General features: G+C 44.3%; 1 protein-coding gene across 7 annotated transcripts in view; it reads left to right on the forward strand.

Annotated features, from left to right (window-relative positions):
* APC (APC regulator of WNT signaling pathway) overlaps positions 1–24625 on the forward strand; it is a 1243184-nt gene that overhangs the window by 939982 nt on the left and 278577 nt on the right. For 4 of the 7 annotated variants that reach the window (XM_069625497.1, XM_069625496.1, XM_069625498.1 and 1 more), the window contains one exon: positions 17130–17237. The exons of 2 other annotated variants lie outside the window; for them this stretch is intronic. In XM_069625497.1, coding sequence (XP_069481598.1) covers positions 17130–17237 — 108 coding nt within the window. Of the gene's footprint in view, positions 1–16876; positions 16979–17129; positions 17238–24625 lie in introns of those variants that run through there. One more of the 7 variants, XM_069625502.1, reaches the window with a different exon arrangement.

Raw genomic sequence — 24625 nt, forward strand, 5'->3', positions numbered from 1 at the left:
CAACTCTCCCTTTTTCTTGTACAGGCACCTGTATACTCTTTCGCTATGAAATGGTAGTTTGCAGGGTTCAGCTGCTCTCCCTTTTCTTGTATGCAGACTTGTATACTCTCTCGCTATCAGATGTTAGTTTGCAGGGTTCAGCTGCTCTCCTTTTTCTTGTATAAGGACTTCTATATTCTCTCACTATTAGATGGTACATTGCATGTTTCAGCCACTCTCGCTTTTCTTATACAAGGACTTGCATACTTTCTCGCTATCAGATGGTAGCTTGCAGGGTTGAGCTGCTCTCCCTTTTCTTGTATAGGCACTTGTATACTCCCTCGCTATCCAATGGTAGTTTGCTTTGTTCAGCTGCTCTCCTATTTCTTGTATGGGAAGCACCTAACAGACTGACGAAAGGACAGACTGCACCCGAAAGCACCCTAAAATAATCATTAAAGGAAACACCAATACTCTCCTAGCACAAGACACTACTGACAACCACTTGCATGTTAATTCTGCACAGAGAACCAAAATCCCACGACGCAGAAATGGACGCTGACAAAGAGATGGATCATGCAACAATAAACATGGATAAACAAATCCAACTGTCCCCAGTAGAAGCGACATTCAATACAGGAAACACCCGCTAAACAATGCTACCATCAGAACAAACACGGTAAGAGAAAAATTCTTATACCTTACACCTTACCTCGCGACCACCACATAGTCTCAATCCTCAACAACACTGATACCTCGAGACAATCAAAGAATCACCCCAAATGACTGGAAAAAATGCAGGAGTACCCTAGAAGAGAGTGGGAAGACTCCAACCCCCTCGCTCCATTCATCACAAGAACAGAAGAGCACTATCGATATCCACAACAGACCACATAAGACAACGCTCTAGTAAACAACAACCCAACCACTAACCTAACAGACCGATTAAATGAAGAGGTTTTCTCTGATCTTCAACCGATCAGCATCACTAGACAAGCACTGCAAATGAACAGCCAAGCTACCAATCTAGCAGACGGCTTCAATGAAGAAGCAGCCTTCGCTGATCTTCATCTTCATCCAGTCAACATCAATACAGAAACACCCCGACTGAACAACTATAAACCAAAACAAGGAACAACTATTAAACAAAACCACACCCAAATGATCCACTGCAATTTAATCAATGCAAGGTCAATGTCTAAACATGCCATCAAAATCTATGACCTATGTGAAAGAGATATCGACATCCTATTTATAACTGAAACATGGCTAGAAGACAATTGCAAGATCACCCTCAACAACTGCCTGCTTGATAACTTCAAATGCGTCCAAGCAAACAGAAAAACCAAAACAGGGGGGGGGGGCTGCTACTCATCCACAAGGAAGAACTGGCTATCAAACTTGAAGACCCATTAATCCTATGCCTATCGGTAAACCCCAAAACAAACCTGAAATTCATAATGATATACATACCGCCAACATACGATGCAACCTTCGTGGATGCCTTCACAGAAGTAATCGCAACCCTTCGCATCAAGCCCAATCATCTGATCGTCCTTCGAGATTTCAATATCTGGTTCGATGAAGAAACCACAACCACACAAAAATCTCTAACCAGCCAACTAGCAGAAATGAATCTTAACAACTAACAAGTTGCTCTACTGCACAACTGGATCACATCAACGATCGACCAAATCGCCAAAGAAAAACCAATCACCGGTTCACATAAAAGAGCAACAGCAAAATGGTTCACCCCACTTCTCAGTGCCATGTAAAAAAGAACCGAAAACTAGAATGGAGGACCACACATGACACTGGAAAATGCATTTAAATTTCAACAACATAGCCGCTCCTACAAAAAGGATATACATAAAAGCAAAAAGGAAATATTACGACAACCGAATCCTCACAGCACCAAACACCCAAAAAGAACTCTTCAAAATCATAAATGAAATAAAAAATCCACCAGGCTGCAACACGCCAATACCATTGATGAAACTGTGCAATGACCTAGCAGACCACTTCAAAAACAAAATCACCACCATCCAACAAGCATAATAAAACGGACCATGTGATCGGACTACAGAACCCGCCGACCCTTACGAGGAACGCCTGAACAAACTATGAAATATCAGTGGAGACCTTCGTCAAACTGGTAAATCAAAGCAACAAAACAGGTTCTCCTGAGGACCCTTGCCCACTGGACATATACAAATCATTCCTCACACAAGGAACTCCCATGGAATACCACAGGAATGTCCTCAACCTTGGAATCTCAACAGGGAAAGTGCCACAATCCTTCAAATCAGCGTACATCAGACCAATACTTAAAGACACAGCTGGAAATATAGAGGACCTTTCCAACTACTACGTAGGGTCACTACCACTGTGCAGAGAAGCAATGCAGTTTTGGTTCTGGGCAATACATGAAGGGATCTCTCCGTCGGCAGTTTATCTAGTCGGAGAGCAAAACACAGTGACGGATGCTCTGAGCAGGCAGAGAAGTCTCCCACGAGTAGGGAACTAGCTCAGGAAGTCCTTCAAGAGATCTTCGCCCTTTGGGGAACCCCTCAAGTGGATCTGTATGCCACCAGTGTCAACAGGAAGTGCGAACTGTACTGTTCAAGGGAATTTCTTCCGAGGGGAGCTCTAGGAGATGTGTTCGTGGTGGACTATATGCGTTTCCTCCAGTTCCTGTGACCCCTCAAGTAATCGGTAGGGTAAGGAGGTTCAGCAAAACCATGATCCTAATTGCCCCCGATTGGGCCAGGAGAACATGGAACCCGTACGTTCTGGACATGTCCATCTGTCCTCCAATATGTCTTCCACAAAGAGAGGACCTGCTCTCACGAGAGGAAGGTCGAGTTCTCCATCCAGAGGTCAAAACACTCTACCTTCACGCATGGTTTCTGAGAGGCTAAGATACAAGGATTGGGACCTTCGGGCTGACGTTATGGAGATTTTGCTTTCGGCCAGAAGGCCAGCAACTAAATCTCTGTACCGGTGACGTTGGCACAAGTTCAGTAACTGGTACAGAGATAAGAACGTGGACCCTTTTCCCACAATATTGTCTTTTCTGCTATACTTGGCCAATCTGGGGCTCCATTTTTAAGCGCTCCTCAGAGGAAGAATCTTACTTCAAAATACCTTTGATTACACAATTAAAAGGTCTTAATAATGTTTCCTCCAATACCTTTTTAAGTACCTCTGTGGGACTTAAACTTAGTATTAAAGTTCCTCACATGCATCCCGTTTGAGCCTTTACATTCTTGTCTGTTAAGGCTCCTTACTTTAAAAACCATACTTCTAGTGGCAATTACATCTGCCCGCAGGGTAAGGGAGTTGCAGGCACTTTCTAGTGGGCCTCGTCACACCATCTTTTACAAACATAAAGTTGTGCTTAGGGTCAAACCCTCTTTTTTGCCAAAAATTGTCTCAGATTTTCACCTGTCACTAAAAATAACACTGCCTGCTTTTTACCCTCCCCCTCACGCAAGTAAGGATTTGGAAAGGCTACATAGATTAGACCCTAGAAGGGCTCTTAGTTTCTATATTTCAAGACTGGCAAGATTACGTCAGTGTGATCAACTCTTTGTGGGATACACTGGCAGTAAACTGGGGCTGGCAGTGACTAACCAAACATTGTCTAGATGGATCATTTTGGCTATAACTGAATGTTATAGATTGGCTGGGAAAGATCCTCCAGATGGGCCGAGGGCTCATTCAACCAGGGGCATGGCGACTTCAACAGCACTTCAAAGGGGTGTCCCAGTGCAAGATATTTGCGCAACAGCCACCTGGTCATCCATGCACACATTTATAAAACACTATGCTCTAGATTCGACTACTTCACAGGGAGATCTCTTTGCTAAATCAGTACTTCATTCTTTACATGATTGATATCTCTGTACTCCTGCTTCCAAGACAAAACTGGTTTCGGAGTCTGTCTAAGATGAGGAATACGTGGGAGGACACAATCCATTCGAAGAACAAGTTACTTACCAACTGTAACGTCTTTCGATCGGATGTTCCTCCCACGTATTCCTCATCGACCCTCCCAGCCTGCCCCACTACAGTTTACGTGGTTTGCACTCAAAGTTCCTTTAAGGCTTGGGTCAAAAGAGGCATTCCATTAACTACAATTCATTGGTTACAATATACGAAAAAACAGAACTGAGGCCAACGGCATTTCGAGGCATTTATACAGCGGATGACGTTGGTGCTCTAACGGATGCCGCAGAGGCACATCGATGCCGCAGCCTCAAGTGGAGCGCCCTCTGGTGGAGAGAAAATGTTTTCCGAAGCAGCAAAGCTGAAGGTAAGGATATATCTAAGTTGAGGAATGCATGGGAGGAACATCCAATCGAAAGAATGTTACAGTTGGTAAGTAACTTTTTCTTCTCTGCTGATCAAAATCATCAAAAGACACGGCCTCACCTGCTAAAACTATGCCGACGATACACAACTAGTATTCAAAATACAAGACCCTCAGCCTCAAGAAGAAAACACAACACTTGAGATCTGCCTTAGTGATGTATTCAACAGTATGAACTCTACCTCAAACTCAACCAAGGCAAAACAGAAATAATGATCATCACAAAAAACGAAGGAGACAACCGCTACATCCGCTGGTCAAGGGAACTCGGTAAATCCCTAGCCCCATCGTCGACTGTAAAAAAAACCTGGGTGTCCTGATGGACAACAAACTTACCCTAGAGCCACAAGTAAACGCTATACTCAAATGCTTCTTTCTACTGCAAGTGTCAAAAAGGATCCTACCATTCCTATAATTTGCCAACAGAACACTAACCATCATCACTCTCGTCATCTGCAGAGTAGATTACACCAATAGCCTATGCCTGGGTATGCCTAAACAACTTCTAAAAAAACTACAACACATACAAAATGCGGCAGCCAGACTGCTCCATGAAACCAGTCTGAAGAATCCTACATTGTGTATCACAGATATCGGAGGCCCTCCTGCGTAACTGACCAAGGCAGGGAGGAGCAGCAGGCGCTGTGGTATCGGCATTGGCTTCAAGAACAAAGAAGCGGCAGAAAGAGCAACGCAGCCGGTGAGTTGGGGAGACAGATGCAAAACCGGTCTGTGTTGAAGTCAAGGCTGCAATCGAAAACATTGTATAACGAGCGCTGGAACAAACATTGTAAATCGCCTCTGATGAAAGACACGAGTAAAGCTAAACGATTGATGAATATTTGAACTTGAGAAGGAAAGATACAATACCGCTAACAGAGTGGTCCAGCACCGTGAATGAGCTCAATCGAAGGTCTCTGCACGGTATCCCAGCAACAAGTGGTAGAAACTAAAGTAGGAGATTGATCAGAACATAGTACAAAGTGAATAGAAGTGGTACTGCAACAGTGTAAACAAAACCCATCGCACATTCGAATGTCTTCGATTTTGATATCAAGAATAAACAACAGAAGAGATCCATGGGCGGAGCCCGAAGGAGGGAGATCCATGGGCGGAGCCCGAAGGAGGGAGATCCATGGGTGGAGCCCGAAGGAGGGAGATCCATGGGCGAAGCCCGAAGGAGGGAGATCCATGGGCGGAGCCCGAAGGAGGAAGATCCATGGGCGGAGCCCGAAGGAGGGAGATCCATGGGCGGAGCCCGAAGGAGGGAGATCCATGGGCGGAGCCCGAAGGAGGGAGATCCATGGGCAGAGCCCGAAGGAGGGAGATCCATGGGCAGAGCCCAAAGGAGGGAGATCCATGGGCTGAGCCTGAACGAGGGAGACCAAATGTGAATATTGTGGAAAAGCGATCTGAGCCCAAACGAGGGAGATCCTTGGTCTGAGCCCGAAAGAGGTAGACCAAGTTTAAACATTGTGGTAAAAAAGTGGTACAAGCCTGAAGGGGGGAAACCCATGATTAATTCTGAAAGCGAGAACTTGTGCATGTGAAGATCCTGATAAGAGTGGAACTTTGATATTTGTTTGTTACGACGGGCCCTCTGTGGTAAGAGACTGTTATTGGAAAGAGGCTTTGGCAGAAGGCCTTGATACCTTTGCTTTGAACTGTATCCTCGTGGCAGAGAAGCCAGAGTGTGTGCGAAGCTAGAGTGTTCCACATTGCCCTGTGCTAAAAACGTGGGGAAGGGAAGCCAACTGCTCTACCAGCCTGACTCATTGTTTACTGAACACTTTTCTTTTTGCATACACAACTGTCCCACACCTTTTTTTGTATTCAGAAGTAAGGATTTGCAATAGGTTTACTAGTATAGGCCTTTTGATTTTGACAGAGACTGGACTAGGACTGCGTTATTATTACTTGATGGTTGTAGCTTGCTCCCATCCTTAGATTTAGGTTAGATAGGCGTACAACCTATTGAAGTTCAGTAAACGCCCTTGAACCGCGATCACTTGTGAATAAATGTCTAGAGCTAGTGCCATCCCATGGAAAACAATACATGCAGTCAAGCTGGTGAAAGTACAGTAATGTTTGTGAAATATTTTTAATTACGTAATGCTAGAGTCGCATACTATTGGGCATCCACGGAGTAACAGTCCCTTGAGTTTCATGCATCAGTGCCATCAGCATACGGAGAATCATATGTTGAATACAGATAAGGGATGTATCAGCCACTTTTACTCTCTAATAATACACAAATACTCCCAAAAATGAAATATAGGGAGCACAAATACTCCCAATAAAAATGGCTTATAGACACATTAGGAGCATGTCCCTGTGCTTTCATCCACACATCTCCATGGGAATGTTTGGACCAGTAGTGCATATAGAGCCACAGGATAAAATCATTATTATTTCTGCCTGAACTGTAGAGGTACAAACGTACCTTTCAATGTGCATAGTACAATGTACAAAAAAAGTACAAAAACATTTCGGTTTTATAGTTTAAAATACACCCATTGGGAATGGGACTTGTCATTCAACTAAGGAATAGGCCCTTTGTAGCAGACTGGCTACACGATTTGTCAATTATTTCATGTAGAGAAAGAGTGACTTACCAGGTCAAGAAAAAAAAGATATATACTCTGACATTTGGGATATTTTCAATGTTTTTTACGCTTGAGGTATAACCGCTTTTTTTCCTCTTTCTCTTTTTATTCCTTCTTCCCTTTCTCTCCTCTCCCCCTTCCCTTCTTTGCTTATAGATAATGGTTACGTTTGTTACTCTGTTTTGTAATTGATAAACCTTTTTTTACTTGCTAGTTCTTACTTTGTAACTTGTTGTGGATTGTAATTTGAACATTTCAATAAATGCATTTATTAAAAAATAAAAAGAAATACACCCACTTCAAAATGTTATCTGGAGCACTGCATGCTACCCAAAATTCCATCTTCAAAGTAATGCACTGTTGTTGGGGGCTATTCAGAGATATAGGCCATATAAGTTGATTTCTCCTGACAACCGGTATCTTCAGTTTGTGGGCATCCATTCACAATGCTGACATTGGACCAAGTGTGTGCTATTAAATTGGGTACTTCCCTAATTTTTTGTTGACTGGGGATCAGTCTTCAAGTGGGAAGAATGCAAGATTCATATACTAGAAGGATGGACTGAGTACTCCTCTCTTTGTCCGTTTATATTTGGGTAGGTGACACACTGATTAACCTTTAATAATGCTGGTTACTCCATCATCTGCACAACCAAATGTTTATCACAAAAAAGTTTATTTTATCATTTCAAACACAATTAAAAACAGTTCATACTATAAAATCGAATCAATTAAATCAAGGTGGGGTTAGTATGTGACTTAAATCCTTCATTAAACTGTAGAGCATTTATTGGAATAATCTGATAATACAGAAGATGGTATATAAAGCTGTCATATTCTTATAACATGCTTCAGTATGTTTTAGTTTAGAAAAACTACAAACGCCAAATATAAGTCACAACGACTTGGTTTTTCTCTGGATAACCTTTAGTCCGGTCTCCAGAATTTTGAGACCAACTAATTTGTGTGTTATAGATGGCCTACATATGTTTCGGCTGTGTTTTTAATTAAGTACTCTCTAGAACTTTTTCTAGTTTTATATGGCCTTCTTCAGGATGACAAAATGTCTTTGTTTGAGAATCAATCACAGGAATCCCCTTTGGGATCGATGGAATTTTCACACTGATTAACAACTTCGGACAAGAGAAGCTGGTCAAGTATATTTGCTAATGTCTTGACCAAGTGGACACTGTCAATTAAACTCGGTTCAGGGAATTCGTGCTTAGTGGTTATTGGCTTTATCTTGCTTCCATTGCTTAATCTGTGTACTCTGGTTCAAAAGTAATATGTGCAGACCATCCACTGTAAAGTTGAAAGAGGGTTGGCAGGTTAAAAAAATGAAGTTGTGATTCCAATCCGGATTGTGCAGGATGGACTAGGAATTTCTCCTGCATTTGATTGTACAGAGGTATACAATACTGTTGAAGGCATGGCTATACGCAGCCTTTGTCGACTTAGACTGCCCTCGACAGAGTAACTAGAAGGCGGCTATGGTAGGTGTTGGCAGCTAAGAATATTCATGATAACCGCCTGGAACCGCTCCAACCTCTATATAGAAATAGCACAGCTGTAGTAGGCTGGAGCCTAGCTGACAAAGTAACTGAACCATTGGCTGTAGGTAGAGGGGTCAGATCGGGTTGTGTTCTGGCCCCTCTACTTTTCTGCATCTACATCACCTGCAATATTGAGGAACTTGTTGCATCTGCTCAGGATACCTCGCCTTGGGGACGATAGGAACCCAACACTGTTTTATGCAGATGATGCCGTACTCCTGTCTACAACCGCAGCAGGCTTGCGCGCATCTCCTCAGTGCTTTGGAAGTAAATGTGGTGAGCTGGGTTTAGAAATTAATATTGCCAAATCTAAGGTTATGATATTTTGCTCGTCACATGGGAAGGAAATAGCTCTTCATGTTAAAATCAGTGGGTAGAAAATGGAGCCGGTCCCTTGTATGATAACCTCGGGATCCGGTTCTCAGGTAACACCAACTGGGGCCCAAAAGTGCTTACGGTCATTACTGGTTTGGAGAAATATAGTGGCTTCCTTAAGAAAAGCATGTTGGTGGCCCTTTAAGAACAGAGCTTGAAGTCTATAGAGCTCAGGCCAAGGCTTTGACCCTATATGGATCTGATATTTGGGGTTATACTAACATGAAATCACTGTGTACCATCAACAATAAGTTCTTGAAGTCTGTTCTGCTGCTCCTGTAAAGTGCCCCGAACGCGTGTGTGCGCCCTGAATGTGAAATGGTCCCAATTGATGAGACAGGGTTTAGACCTGTCTTTTATTCCTGCAGATTTGGTCTGCCCCACAGTTCTTCAAATTTGGTGATGCCATGAGCCACGTAATGACGTTAGAAGGGGGCCATTGCATCCCCTAGCTGACGCATGTTAAACAGTGTTTGATTGCTTTTGGCATGAGACAGTATTGGTACGACCTACAGGCAATTTGCGAGGGAGGCCAATATAAGAGTAAAATAGGCTGTTAACCATTGAAATTGTGTTAACCTGCAAAATTTGTGCCAGTCTCTATCTTTGGGCCCTGAATACTTGTTACACAAGGGTGACCATGTGTATGAGGGCTACCTCGATATTTTAAACCTACCCCTCCCCCACACCTGTATGTGCAAGCACTATTCATAGAGTTCCGTCTGGGTTGTTTAAAAGTTTGGAAATGTACACAGTATTGGGCTGGCATGCCTGATAGCAAATGTCCGCGATGCACTTTGTTCTTATGTGATGGTTTGAGATGCTTGAGGATAATGTATCTCAAGCCACTGCTTTTACTGTATGTGGTCCGTAAACTGAATGAGGCCATGGCCTTTTGCAAATCAACGCATAATTGGGATGGTGTTTATTTCGTCTCAAAATACTGTGATGGGTCAGAAATGTGAGGTGGACAACTTTGTGAAGATTTTCCCAAAAAAAGCCATTTTATTAACTCAAAAGGTTGGATGAAGGCCTCGCTATCCCTAAACTGGGGAGGATTTCCCTGCCTAAAATGAACTAAAGGAAACACTCTAACAAAAGGTCTCTGTCCCTCACACTTGTACATACAACAATTCAATAAGGTAGGACGTGGCAAATCAAATAGAATGGTTAGATTTACAATCTAATAACTGTCTCTCCTTTTAATCTGGGTGAAAAACTCTTTCCCAGATTCAAGCAGGATTCTGTTCAACAGTTCCAAAAGGATAAGGAAATCCTGTATTGAAATGAAGTTCCAACTCAGTTCTTTTGGTTCCACTTGACATTAAAAGTTCCAATGCAGTTCTGTTTGTTCCAACTTGAATTCTAACAACAGTTCAAAAGTATTCAACAAGGTTTTTCGCTTTTCACTTGTGACAGAAGAGCTCAAGGCAACTTCTCCTAAACCAAGAATGCTTCCATAGTTCATTAGGATCAACAAAAAGGTCTTTGTCAGGATAATTCGTCAACAGTTCACAAAACACTTGTTTTGACAATTGTAGATAAATCTGTATCAGTTCACACCTCACTTGCTTCAATAATATTAATTTGTAGAAGGATGATTATGTAACAGTTCAACAAAACATCTTTTGGTTCTCCCACTTCTTCAAAACTTTTTACCACACCACAGCACTTCAATGACTTCCACCTGGTCCACTCAACTACCAGGCCTACTACTACAACGTTCTCTGACCTGGTGTACTCTCCTGGCAGGACAGAACAAAATCACTAACTGCAAGTACTTCTTTGGTAAAGGTTACCTTCTTCAACAAGTTAGGAATGTCTCTTCACAACCTCAAGTTTAGGTATTTCTTCTGGGACAAGAAACGCACTGGTGCCATTTATTACACTCTGGTGATTGCCACATCCACTCCTTCCAAGTACCTCCTATCAGATGGGCAGCCCTCCTGTCACTCTTGTTTTCCTACTTCATCATTAACCAACTGCTGACAATGGTTCTCTCCCATTCTTACACACTTATGGCTTTGGCAATGTGGGTTTAAGCAAGTTGCTATTTGCTTCTTTATTAATGGGCAATATGTTTTACAAGCACTGGGATTCTTAACTGTCCTCTCTTGGCTTTGGCAATGTTTGTTCTCTTCAATTTGCTTTGGTACAATTCTCTTTTGGCTTGGGTAAAAGTTGTTTGTTGGAATGATTGCCCTCTCTTTCTGCCGGCCTTTAATCTGGCCTGCATACATACAATCACACCCGTCTGGTCTGATGGTAGCGTTAATATTCTGCCATTTGCACCATTTAGAGTCAGCTTGGTTTACTAAAGCATGATTAGTATGCTTTATATCAGTTGGGTATTCAAAAACACACCTTTTCCATTTCACTCTGCTTGTAGTATTTCTGAGCTTAAGGCACCGAGAACTGGCCGGCGGGCGATTACGGAGTGCTCCGGAGTCACAACCTCATAGTGAATGCACCAGTCTCACGTGCGGGTTCGTTCTCCTCGCTGCCTCCAGGTCCTGTCCTCTGTGCCAGTCGTAACAGGAGCTCTCCTTGCTCCCACGGCTCTCCGGTGCTCACCGCCACCGGAGCCCGGCTGACCATGGGCAAAACTTACAAATTGTGCACTTTCCGCTGCCCGACCTCTGCAGCTGTGATTCTCAAGGGGAAAGCTGTCAATCCCAATGCTTCCCACTGCGCAACCTCTGCAATAAAGGTCTTGGAAAGAAGAGACCCTCTGAGGACCGGCATCCGTTTGTCTCACGACAGTGGTCCCAATGTCTCCTCTCGCCTCAAACCTCTTCTGCCACGTGGAAGTTCCACAACCACTCCACCTCCTGCTGCTACTCTCCATCTATTCTCCTCCTTCGTGCTCTCTCTCTCATGGCCTGCACCTGAGGGGGCCTTTTATGCCTCCCTGTCTCCCTCAGGGGTGGGTCATTACCACTAATTGGTTGCACTTTACAGTGTCTTGTCTCTGCAGCACTTATCTTCATCCCAGCACTTTGGGAATTGTGGGACTTGTAGTCCACAAGCCAGTTCATTTCTTTTCCTTATTTATATTCCTCAAAGGAGTAATATAAGGATTAAATGAAGGATTTGGTTTTACCAAGGAATTGTTTTTTTTTAGATTTTTCATTAGTAATATCTACGGACTCCTCTTTAATATTCCTCTGGGAGTTATGGGAGCTGTCACCTCTATGGATGTCTGTGACCTTAAAAGGGTTTTCCTTCTTCGCAGGGCATGAGTGGTTATGATTGTTTTCACCCACATTGAGATTTTTTTAGTTGTATTTGGTTTCTACATTAAACCTTTACAAATGTATTACAACTGAGAAGAAGTAGGACGAATACTTAAAACATTTAAAATACATATCAAACATCGTATATACATATTGTTAAAATTCCAGATGGTTAATATAGGATAAAACAAGTAAGTCACATCGAACAGTTTTACTTGGATCACAAGTAAGTGAATAACTGAATAAATATATCACATACAATACGGAACACAATTCACATTGCAATGAGCCTTCTATAACTTGAAACTTAGCAAATAAAGGCAACTCATACGTTATCAGTACATCCAAGCACATCACAATATACTCTACACTTTACGTAAACCTAACAAGTTAGCGTTCAGTATTCAGAAGGTCCTGTGTCCTGTAAAGCTTCCGATTTAGAATATATCTCAACAAGTGTACATGGCATTGTATAGCACTTACATATATTTGGGAATCAACATAAAACATCAACAAACACATGGATTAAATATAGAACCTTAAAATGTTAAAGTAACCATTGTGCATTTGTATGGTGCCTATACAGTAGAAAGTTTTTCCAGGCGACACAAGACAAAAAGGCAGGGGGAACGAGGGAGGATAAACAAACGGTCCTACTAGGCCTTGTGACATTCGGATCGTGCAAGTGTAGTGAAGCAAAGTGCAGGGGGGCGGGCTAAGTGCTAGAGGAGCCCAAGTGTGAGGGAGAAAAGTGCGGGGTGGACCAGACTCAGTAGGCTGGTCAGGGAATTGTGCCCGAAGGAAAGTGTTGGAATTGGGTACTGCGGAAGACTGGTAGGAGGTGGGTGTGGCCCCTGGAGGACTCGGGATGGACCAGGCAGCCAATCGTAGCAGCCAGGGGGCATTAGCAGGGGAGTGAGAGAATGAAGGAGGGGGAGAAGAGGAAGGTCTTGAGGAGTTTCTGGAACTTAAGGAAAGAGGCAGTGAGACCATTCGAGAGGGAAGCTTGTGCCGAGAAAAGAGATCTACCCCCTGCTTGGAGAAACGTTTGACCTGCAGAGAGTTGAAGCTATAGGGCCGAAGGAGACTAGCAGGGAGGTATTTAGGGAGGGACAGTTGGATGTATTGCGGTCCCAGGCCCCAGAAAGCCTTGTGGATGATTCAAAGGTTCTTGAATTTAATCCTTGCAGCCACCGGGGCTAGTGGAGAGATTTTAGGGCTGGAGAGATGCGGTCCCTGTGCTTGAGGCCAAGGATAAGTCTTGCAGTCTTCTTCTAGATTAGTTGGAAAGGGCAGAGAGAGGAAAGAGGCTGATTGAGGAAGAGGCTGTTGCAATAGTCCAGCCTGGAGAGAACCAGAGCTTGGGGGGGGGGGGGAGAGGGGGGGGAGGTAGCGGGGGGGGGGAGGGAGAGGAGAGAGAGGAGAGAGAGGAGAGAGAGGAGAGAGAGAGAGATATATTTATTTATTAAGGGGTGGCTCAGGAGTTCCAATAAGAACAATCTCTGTTTTACTGGCATTAAGACAGAGATCATTGACAACGCAACATGCCTGAATAGCAGTCAGACAATCGGGAATGACTGGGATGTAGAGGAGGGAAGTTTAAAGGAAAGCTGTGTCTCATCGGCATAACACTGAAAATGAGGAGAGAAGGAGGAGATGAAGAGGGGCAAGGTAAATGTTGAAAAGCCACAGCGAGAGGATAGCGCCCTGAGGGACACCGCAGGTATACGAGAGAAAAGGGCCCATTTGACCCAGGCAAATTAACAGTTCTCTCTGACAGCAAGCCATTACATATTTCGGAATCAATGACATGTCCTTCCTTGAGGGAGACAAATATTGCATCACACCTAGCTGAGTTTTTCTGTTCCCCTGGGGCCCTTCTGCTCTCAGGTGATCATCACGGCTAATACCCCCCACAGGGTCAGGAAGCGCCTGCCTTTGCCTGGCCTCCTGGCAGAAGACTTTAGCTAGGGTCTTTGTGAGCATGTTGCAGGATTCATCACAATACATTCACAGGGCTTGGCTAAAGAGGCTCTATCTGGCGAAACCTTAAATAGCCATTCTACTTACTGGGCCATGTTCACTGCTGTTGATGATCTCAAAATATTTGTTTTGTAAATTGTAATTTTAGTTAGCAATGTATGATATGGAATTTGCACAATGGATTGTTGTGAATACTTGTTAATCTATGTGTAATCTGGGTGCCCTTCAAACGTTTTAACGTATCATTATTTATGTATTTTTTATATTCATTTATATTCACTGGGAATGCCTTGAAGGTATTCTTGGGCATTCATTGTGTATGCTCATTTTAAATACGACCATTGTCTTTTAAACATTTTAGGATGTGATTGTTGCATTGTATTTTGTGTATATGTGATGCTACCTAAAGACTCCAATTCGAATAAAGGAATATACAATAACAAAAATGAAGAATGACTACCACCACTTTCATGTTCCTGTTAGGAAAAAAACTGATAAAATATGTATTAGAAAAGTATAGATCAAACATTTGTTAGGAAAGGTTATTTTAAATCTTAATATATAAAGTCGGGAGGCAAATGTAGGGAAATATGTAACAATGATATCACGCTTCACAAGTTAATCAACCTCGGTTACTCGCAGATATAAAATAAAACAAATTAATGGAATGCTGCATCTGTATTAAACGCATACTCTGGTGCAGGGGATGATTGAATATATTGTAGTTTCGCCAAGATAAAGAAAGTGATTTTGGTGAAGCAAAAATGTAATTTAAAACAATGCAAAAAGAAGAGACACACATGGATAATAAAGCAAACATGTAGAAAGCCCGTGTTATGGATTGCGGGAAAGTCTTCCGCATGTCCATGATGTTCTATGATTGCGTACATGGGCTGAGACTGCACTGTGCTCCAGCGGCAAAGGGTGCCACCCGGAGCAGGTTATGCGCTCATGTGTGCTGCCAGAGCATTCGCATGCTGAGGTGAGGGGCAGAAGCACTCATGGTTCATGGAGAGCAAGTATGTGGCTGGAGGTGACCGCTCCTTCAGGAAGGAGGCCCGTGCTCCATTTCCTCCCCTTGACTGTTCCTACTTTTGATTCAGAGGATGTGGCCAGTGATCTATGGGCATCTCCACAGCTGAACTCTCGATCTCTGAAATATCTCCGGCACCTGACCTCCTCCATCAGCAGTAGGAGTTCCCACTCGAGATAGTCCCGGAGACATTCCTTCGCCCTTGTCAAACTGAAAGACCGTGATCTTTGTCACTGGCCAATATGCACACACACATTAAATGTTAACTCTCGCGCTGAAAGGGATGTATATGTGCCCTACTTTTTCTACTTCTCATGTCCCGTTGAGATGATCGTCCCATCGTATCCTCTAGCTGTAAAATGGGCTTTTCAAGGGAGAAAATAACGTGCCCGCCCACCTCCGTCCTCCAGTGGGGAAGGGAGCAGAAAAGCAAAACTACCTAATGCCGGTGTCCTTTTGTTACCAAACACCCACGGAACACTCGGGATTTGAGTAAAACAGTGGTAAACTTGAAATAATGGAACAATATAAACGCTGTAAGCGTTCAAGTCACACTTCTGTTAATAATCCTGGTGACAGGTACTATAAGGTTTGGTACAGGTGTTGAGTTTCTTCTACTGGAACAGCTCCCAACTTTCCCACATCCATGCAGGTCTCTTTGAGCCACTCCTTTTTTTTCGCACTGCATGCTAGGACTTCTTGGCCCACCCTTACAATTGGGAAAAGGAACCTAAAAGTTCTGGCATGAGATTGGATCAGAAACCAGGAGCGAGAAGTGCATGGAACTGGAATAGTCGGCAGCTATTTTTTTTTAATTCTTTGATTAGTTGTTAAAAACAACTTTTCAGATCTTTCCCATTTCAACATAAAATAAAACATTATACAAGAATTACATGTGCATGATTAAAATCTCAGTATACAATATAGTTGGCGGCTATGGTCTCTTTGATGCAGTCCTGTTTTTTTTCTGCACTGCATGCTGTGACTCGTCAGGACACCCTTACAATGGGAAAACGAAACTACAAGTTCCAGCATGCAGTTGAAAGCAAAAACCAGGACGGCTTGAAGAGATCTGCATGGAACTGGGAAGGTTGCCAGCTATGTACTGGTGTGTAGTGCAGATAGGTATGCAATTAGTGAAACCTTTCAAGACCAGCCCAGCTCCTGCCAATGAGCACCAAGCACCTACTACAGCACAACACTCCAAGTACGCCCACATTCTGACTGTCACCCCGCAAGCCTGTGCAACTATACTATCGAAATGACTTATGCAATCCTTTGTCATTGTTATTGCCAGCTCATATCCCATAGCACCTGGCAACTAACTGTACAGCGTATTCAAACAACTTCTAATGCACAACTATGTAACTCGTATGTAACCATTGCTATGAATACCATAAGCAACTCTCATGTAACCGCTTTCTTAAATCAAGCGCCCAGATGCCCGCGGGTTAGGCGCGCTATATAAATGTACTAATAAATAAATAAAATGACATGTGGGCTGCCAGTCGAAATCCCAGAATCCTGCAGCGTTATACCTCGGTGCTCTGAATGTATACTGCCGTTAGGTGAGCAGCGTCCGCGGCGCGGGTGTTTTTTTATAGACCTTTTGCTGCATTGATGCATTCCTGCCGATGCCTCTTGCGATTGACTTATTCCATTGGTAGGGTTTGCTTGTGCATGTGACTGTTGCTGGGAAGAAAGTCGGGTGCTGCTGCTGCCGCTGCTGCCTAGTTTGCGAGATCAATGGGAGCACAGCTGGCGGAGGGGTGCTGGACGCGTCCTTTGTCTGGCGGGGCTCTGATCCCCAGTAGACGTGCTGTACTTTCATCTCGCAGGTTTGCGGAGGCTGCTCGTTGATGCTAGAGAGGGTGGGGGTGCCGGGCTGGGGGCGGGGCTGCATCGCGCATGCACCTATGGCTGGGAATGATTCTAATTGCCAGCGTTTGCCGTTTCCTATCGTAATGCTGCACACTCTTGTATTAACAGCGGGCACCGGCACAGAGCAAGCATGAAGCACCCCCCCGCGATACGGAAAAGCAGAATGACTGTCAAGGGGCCGCGGAAAGCGCCATGGGCTCTGCCGGAAAGGGTCAGGTAAATACATGCATGTCTTCCATTACACCTTGCACGCAGATCTCGCCGGTTCGTCGCGCTTGCATGTTCCTTCAGCTGCACGCCTGTTCAGAACACCGACATGTTTCTTTGTGTCTCGGTGCACGGGTGCGCGAGGACCCCCTGCCTCTATTAACCCAGACATGTTAATGCTACGAGAAACGGCCAGCATTTGCCACATCTAATAGGCTTATTTGCTTAACCCTTCATGCGAAATGCGGGAGGATGATTAGCCGCGTGCCTGCAATAAAACAACCATCCAAGACGTGGAAGACCACCAGAATCTGAATTTCGAGGGGGGGGGGGGGGTTAAAATGTGGTTCGGCATGGTCATGAAAAGCTTTTAGTTATAAAATGGCTCCCAATGCAAAGGGAATCGCATTGTAAATAATCCCCCTTTCTGATGGCTCCTCTGTGCCCTTCCAGCGCATCCGCAGCGAGGCGGACATTTCAGGCATTGGGAATGATTCCAGGCCGTGTGGTGGGGGTCGGGGGGCTCAAGTGCAATGTTTTCCATGTTCTCTTAGTGGAGAAGCGCCTGTTTTCTTTATTGTGCAGCTAGTTTGAATGTTCACGGCATTGTAGTGCGTTTCCTTAATTAACCACCTTTCTTTCCCGGCGGATTTGTGTGAGAATATCTGCATATACTCGCATCACATGCATGTGTGCAAACGAGCGTAGCCCCAGTCGTGTGTTTCAGATCCTTGCTCTGTTCATCGGAGATCTCGAAATAATGGATAAAGGAAAGATGACTGGAGCATTTGGAATAAATCTGGTGACTGCTACTGAAGCAGCCCTGTGTCGGGTGATCCTTCTCCTCACCCTTCATCTTAATGACATCATCATTTGGACTAATGCAGTGTTGAATGCAGTTGTCTTCTGTAGTGTAGGCACTAGGCAGGATGCGAAATGAATTGATGCACGTCACCTGTGCAGTGTCTCACGCCCTTGAAAGGGGAGGATGTATGGCTGTGGCATAGGGCATAGGGCGTTTATTGGGCTCTGGTATGACTGATTTCAAGGAAGCCCACATTTTAGTGGTGTTTGTGCAGCGATGTAACAGTTAATTACCTCCTGCCTGCCTAGCCTAATTCAATGCTTTTCGTTTTTTGGAATCACTTGAGGACTGGTGTTTTTTTAATTTTTTTATTTGCATTTATAAAGCGCACAACAGCCCTTGGGCATGGTGGCGCTGAATGTGTTAGCTGGGAGCATACATGACTAGGGACTGTCTCCTTCGGATAATTACATGTGCCTTGTTCGGTGTTCTATTTTTGTTTTAAAAGTCGCGATGTACATTACAGCAACCTACCAATGAAATGATTTCCCTCCCTTCGTCCTGTCGCCAGCAGAGTTGTTTCTGAACACATTTTAATTATCCGAGCATCTGCTTATTTCTCTTTGCCTGACACCAAAAGAGGATGGCTGAGCCTGACCACTCAATTCTTTGGGCCCCGATATCTTGTCTGAATGAGTGATGCTGGTTGTTGGCCCAAGCTCCCCGGCAACCAGCAGTCCCTTCAGACAAGCCCCGGGAATGAATGGGCAGGCATCACGTGACCGTGCTTCTTCTACCTTGGTAGAGCCGTGTAGCTGTTACCCACGGCCAGCACTGCAACACACTGTAAACCACCTGGCTTTCAAGACGACCCCCTTCCGTTCCCAACGTATGGAAACTGTGACCAACACTGTGATGTGACTCTATTAGCACTTTCAAATAATGTTGACATCGTGGGACGCTTGAATAAGTCCTTGCACGCCTATTCCTCACCAGGACTATTTCATCACCTGTGTGTGGTCTGTCTGCCCTCCATTAATTTATTGCTATGCGTTGATGCCTTGAACTTGTGCTTTATATATATTTGTTCATTTACATTGATGGTATTGTCTCACCCTTAATGTTTCAGCACAAAATATTCTTTGCAACTTATTTATCCACTGGCAAGTATGCTCAGCTTTAAGTCTGCTCTCAAGGCATGCGTCTATTGCCTGGTGCGTTAGCATGCAGTAGGCTTACGCTGAGGAATCGGCTTCCAGCACATACATGAAGCAGTGAAGCTACAGAGCACGCACCTTATTTTGGAATGACTTGAATCTCTTGCTAGACCCGATTGCTGGGTACCCTGCAAAGAGAACCAACTGATACCGGCTGCAGTCAGTTCATATGCTACTATGTGTCTGTGTAGTGGCTGTCCAGCAAGAGATCACAGCCTATGTAAGGTGGCAAGCAGTGGTGGCTGGTGAATATTTAAGTGGAGGGGCCTCATTCTTTTTCCGATTAATGGGGACAAACGATCAAGCGTAGCAAGGGACCCTGACCCAACTAATGGGATTTTAGGAGAGGTGGAGGTTCGCCCAAAGAATATTTAAAAAATAATAGGTTATAGTGCTGCATTTTATAGCACACTTGTTGAACTCTATAGCACTCTATGGTATCAGCACCAAGTTACTACATTTCAGAGTTTTCAATCTCTGCTCAAAATTCTAACCGTGGACCGAAGTCCTGCCTAAGTGGTGCTTCCTGCTCAGTTTTTACCAGTATGCTCTGAAACTCTTCCCTTTGAATCCGCCTCATCCAAGACATTTTGCATCGCTAACTGCCATAAACCCGGTCTCTATCCTCAGCCATTGAGGATATTAACTGCAAATCAATGGTCCCTGCACTTCGTATAACCGCTCCCATGCCCCCTTCCCACAGCCCACCCCCCCTCCCTCCAACTTAGTCAAAAACCTAGGCTGCACTATGGACTCAGGTCCATAGTCCCTCTCCCGCCAGATCAGTAATGTTTAAAAATGCTGCCACTACCACCTCAAACTTCTTAGACGCGTTTTTCCCTACCTCTCCTACCCCCAACAGACTCGCCACTGTTATGTCTATTGTTCTGTCGAGACTGGACTACGCCAACTCCTTATACCTGGGAGCACCGGCATACAGACTCAAAGTACAAAGAGCCCAAAACACTACCGCCAAACTCCTCCTCACCCTGGGCCACAAAGACCACAGATCACCCGCTCGCCATACCCTCTCCTGGCTCCCACTCGGACGAAGACCTACAAGACCCTATGCATAACCCACCGAGCAGTGCACAAGACCACCTCAAGGTACCTATAAGAGAAGATAATACCCTTCCTCCCATCTCGCACTCTAAGATCAAGCTCTGCCCGTTTTCTAGTGATTCCAACCTCTAACTCTGTCGGATCGGAGGATCCGCCTTTTCAACCTTGGCACCAACTCTATGGAACTCACTCCCCCCACATATTCGACACACCCATGACTACATGGCCTTCCGCAAGGCTCTAAAAACCTGGCTCTTTATATAATACTGACTAAGACCATCTCACGCTGCTGAGACCCTGCAACCAAATGACAAATGCTGAAAGAGATCCCGAGCAATGATGACACTGAATGCGTTCATTTAGTCACAAATAAGCTTACTCTGAACGCAGCACTCTGAAACGCCCACTTGGAATCCGGAAAAGCGAGCATGTTCGATCAAAACCTCCACTCAGACATTGACCTCTCCTATCACTATGCTCACTCTCTCCTCTACACCAACACGCAATTAGAGCACAGCTCCACCCCTTTATCAATTCGGCCTAGCTGCTCACATACGAACAATACTTCATGAACATCCAACATTCTAATAAAACACAGCTATACCCCACAAAAATCAGCCGAACTGCACACATAAGTGTACTACATAGGTCTAACGCAGCCAGAACCCCGTCCTGGTGTCCATCCTCCAGACTGCACACATTCAACTGATATCAAAATACCACCACACCTAATGCTAGGATGCAGCTACCATCAAGCAATCGCATCAGCTGCGCCCCTAATCGGTGCACACAAGTACACTATGACACCTTACTGTCTCGACTGACCTGGACTGCGTTCAACCTACCAGCGCCTTGAGGTCATACCAATGATTTATAGAGCGCTACATGAATGCTAAATAACATAACATATCATCGGCCCAATCAGCTAGCATCACTTCTCTAATAGGGGTAATTTCTCCCCAAGGGGTAATTTCTCCCCATTGAACATGCACAATAACAGGAAGCATGAACGATCTTTGCATGCCCTCATATCACAGATAGACCCACTCTCCTGCTTGCCACTCATGCACACACCCACTCTGCTGCCTGCCACTCATGCGCACACACAGCCAGCAGGAAGAGACCTGTTGCCCAAAGTTAGTTGGACCACATTTCTGGCATTCACTCACAATACCCTGCACTGTCAAATGGGACACATCTCTACCACACTCGTCCCATGCAAGCACCCTGCCTGCATGATCCTTAATACAATAAAGTCTCAACTTTCTCATTTGAGATGCCTAGTACCTTTCAGTGCTATGCCAGCATGTCTTAACGCAGCAACAAGATAACGGCACCATGATTGGAGCACAACTCTAGCCCGCACGCTTGACCACTAACATAATCCACATAGGTCACAGATCAATTGCACACACTTCCAGCCTAGCTTTAGCCTGCAATACATCCTGGATAAGACGATGTGTTCTATAAAAATGTCAATTAACAGAACTTAGCATATCACTAGACTTCACTTGGTAGCTGTCTTTATAATGGATACCTTATTCCTGCATATTTCTCATCGTTAGTCTTGAGAAATCTCTTCAGGCGCACTTTGTGTCCAGAAAGCTTTACACAGATACTGAGGGGGGAGGAAGGTGAGGTAAAGGGGTGACAGATTGGCTCAGATACATCTTTGGCACCAGAAAACAAGGTCTCTCGTACAGAAGTGGAGCAGCTCAAGCTGCCTTCCATCCGCTTCTTTTTTTCTGCATGCCTCCAATGCCTTCCAGAAGGCCCACACATCTATCCAAACCTTCTTTAAAAGCTGCATGCCAAACTCTGCTAGCCACCGCCTCGGATAGGGCAGACTGCCATAAGAGCGAAAGAGGAAACAAATCTTCTTTCTCCAGTGGATGCACAACTCCCTAGATTATGGAGCAGTGCCTATACTCGATGAAAAGGGTAGGAAGAATGTTCCTTTCCATATGGCCTCATCCACACAAGCTGAATGGGAATCTTTCAAGCAGGGTATTTTAAAAATATTTAAATTGACCCCCATGCCAGCGCTACTTCAGTGGACAAAAGAGCACCGTCCCAGCCCCACGACCCCTACCACTGCATGCCTATACAATGAGTCTTTCGGGCCATCAGGATCTCCAGCACCCTCCTCCCCACCCCCCAAAATCAGGTCTTGTGTTGCACTTCTTTCCTCAGGGACTGCTGCCAGGAAAAGAAACTGGCCTCCTGGTTTAAGCTGGGCCACCTGAGATGCCTCCCCTTATGCAAGCAACACTGTTTGTGGACTGCATAATCTGTCCTCAAGTGACCACTAGGATAAGGAAGGTCGCTCTGGCTTGCTATGGGTGTTTGTGGATGGTGAGGTAGCATTTGACAGATTGCTTTGGTGCTGGAGGAGGCTGTTTCCATCCTCCTCAGCTCTTTATACCACAAATGTTTTAATAGATAAACGACAATCACCAATGGGGTGACAGAACACAGAATAATATCTTTAACAGACGAGGAATAAGTAAGGAGCAAAACCGATGCAGCACAGAAACACTTTTGTGTTGGTTTGGACAGATGGCACTATGGTTAGAGGTTCCCCCTGCAACACCCCTCAACCCCCAATAGACAATGTAAAGAGGTGGGAGGAGAGAGCAGGTATTCAGGGATAGCACCTTCTCCCCCATAAAACAACAGAGAAAAACGGAATTTACTTTTTCAGCTGTCAGAATGGCTTTTACAATTGTCTTTAGAATTGACTGGGCAAAAACACCAAATGTGATCAAAAATACTTAATTTGTTATAAATTCTTATGGGAGACGCTTTGAACAGTGGCACGCAATCACAAGCAATGATTTAGCCCAAAGAAAACATTTGAAATCTTAACGTCCAAGTCGGAAGCAGTTTAGAGCTATTTCACACATGTAAACCTTTCATATTTTTAAAATCGCTGCAAACTTTTCCGTGCACGATATTCGCAATAACTGAGGGAGTTGTAGAGGTTTTAGTAAAGGTCGTTTTTGCGAGATAGGTGCGAGAATGGAAAACAGAAATGCACTTTTGAAAATGACAAATGGGTTTGCTTACACTAGAGATGACTATGAAAAAGCAAATACCACACAGGGATCTGACAGTCACTTGATCAGGGTGACCCGCCTGCTAAGGAAACTCGACTTCTTCAGATGAGAAAAGGGTCAGCGCAAAGATGCTTCTAACAATACTGGTTCTGAATGAAAGATCGGATGGGTTTGAAAGATGGAGAAGACAATGCAAATATACTATGGGCCACAGTTCTTCCTATTAATACTCACAGGATAATTTTTTAAAAGGAACCGTCGGCTCTGGTCATAGGATTGGTTTTGTTTGGTCTGGTCTAGGAAAGACTGCACCTCAGGCACGGTACTGGATCAGCTATGCAGGTCACCAGATTTGCACAGGATCTGCCCTCCAAGTCTGTGGGTATTTGAATCAGCTGGATGGCGAGATCCTCCGGAAAGCCTAGTGGTGGCAAGCCAGAGGATTTCAGGATACTGGTTCAAAAGGCCTTCTCACACCACACAGCGCTTTACTGAGTGGGGAAAATAAATTCAGTATTTGGGCCTTTCTGGAAATCAATAGTTCTCTATTGCTGGCAAGAGATTTTGGCATTTGGATCTGGAAGAATCTGGATGTAGAAAGCTGGATCAGAGTGCTTTGCCGGAATCAGGAAAGTGAGTGGGTCGGTGTGTCCCTATGTGTTGTCAGCTGTCTCTATTTGTGCATTAAAATGACATCTCAAAGGGGGTGTATGGACCGGCTTAGCTAAGCTTGCCCCTGTGAGCTGGGATAGGACCACACTTCATCTCTGCCTTGCAATTTGAGTGATTGGATCAAGGCCGGATGATGTCACATTTTATGATTTGCTTTACAATCCCCAGACCTCCCTTTAGCCACTGGTCTCAAAATCGGATTTGATACTAAATGTACATTTTTACATTGGTCACCTTTATACAAATCACACACAAAGATGCCATATTTTATGCAGCAGCTATTCCTCAAAACCCTGTAGCTGTGTGATCTTGTCTCAACTTTCTACAGAATTTTGTCCTTTTCGCTATGAACACCATCTCCAAATTGTATGCAACTTTCCAGAAATGTTTCATTTTCACAATTCCAACAATAATACATTTTGCATAAAACCACATGTACTGCCATTCCTGTCCAGAACATGTCACACAGTTCTACCGCCTCTTCACACGTGCTGCCAAAAATTAAATTAACTCTGTCCTTTTTATATTTTTCACCTCTTTGAATAACAAGTTATGAATCTTTTAAAAAGTGTTCATTCTTAA

The sequence above is a fragment of the Ambystoma mexicanum genome, chromosome 6p (genome assembly GCF_040938575.1).
Source record: "Ambystoma mexicanum isolate Mex_15411 chromosome 6p, UKY_AmexF1_1, whole genome shotgun sequence".
Classification (NCBI taxonomy): Eukaryota; Metazoa; Chordata; class Amphibia; order Caudata; family Ambystomatidae; genus Ambystoma; species Ambystoma mexicanum.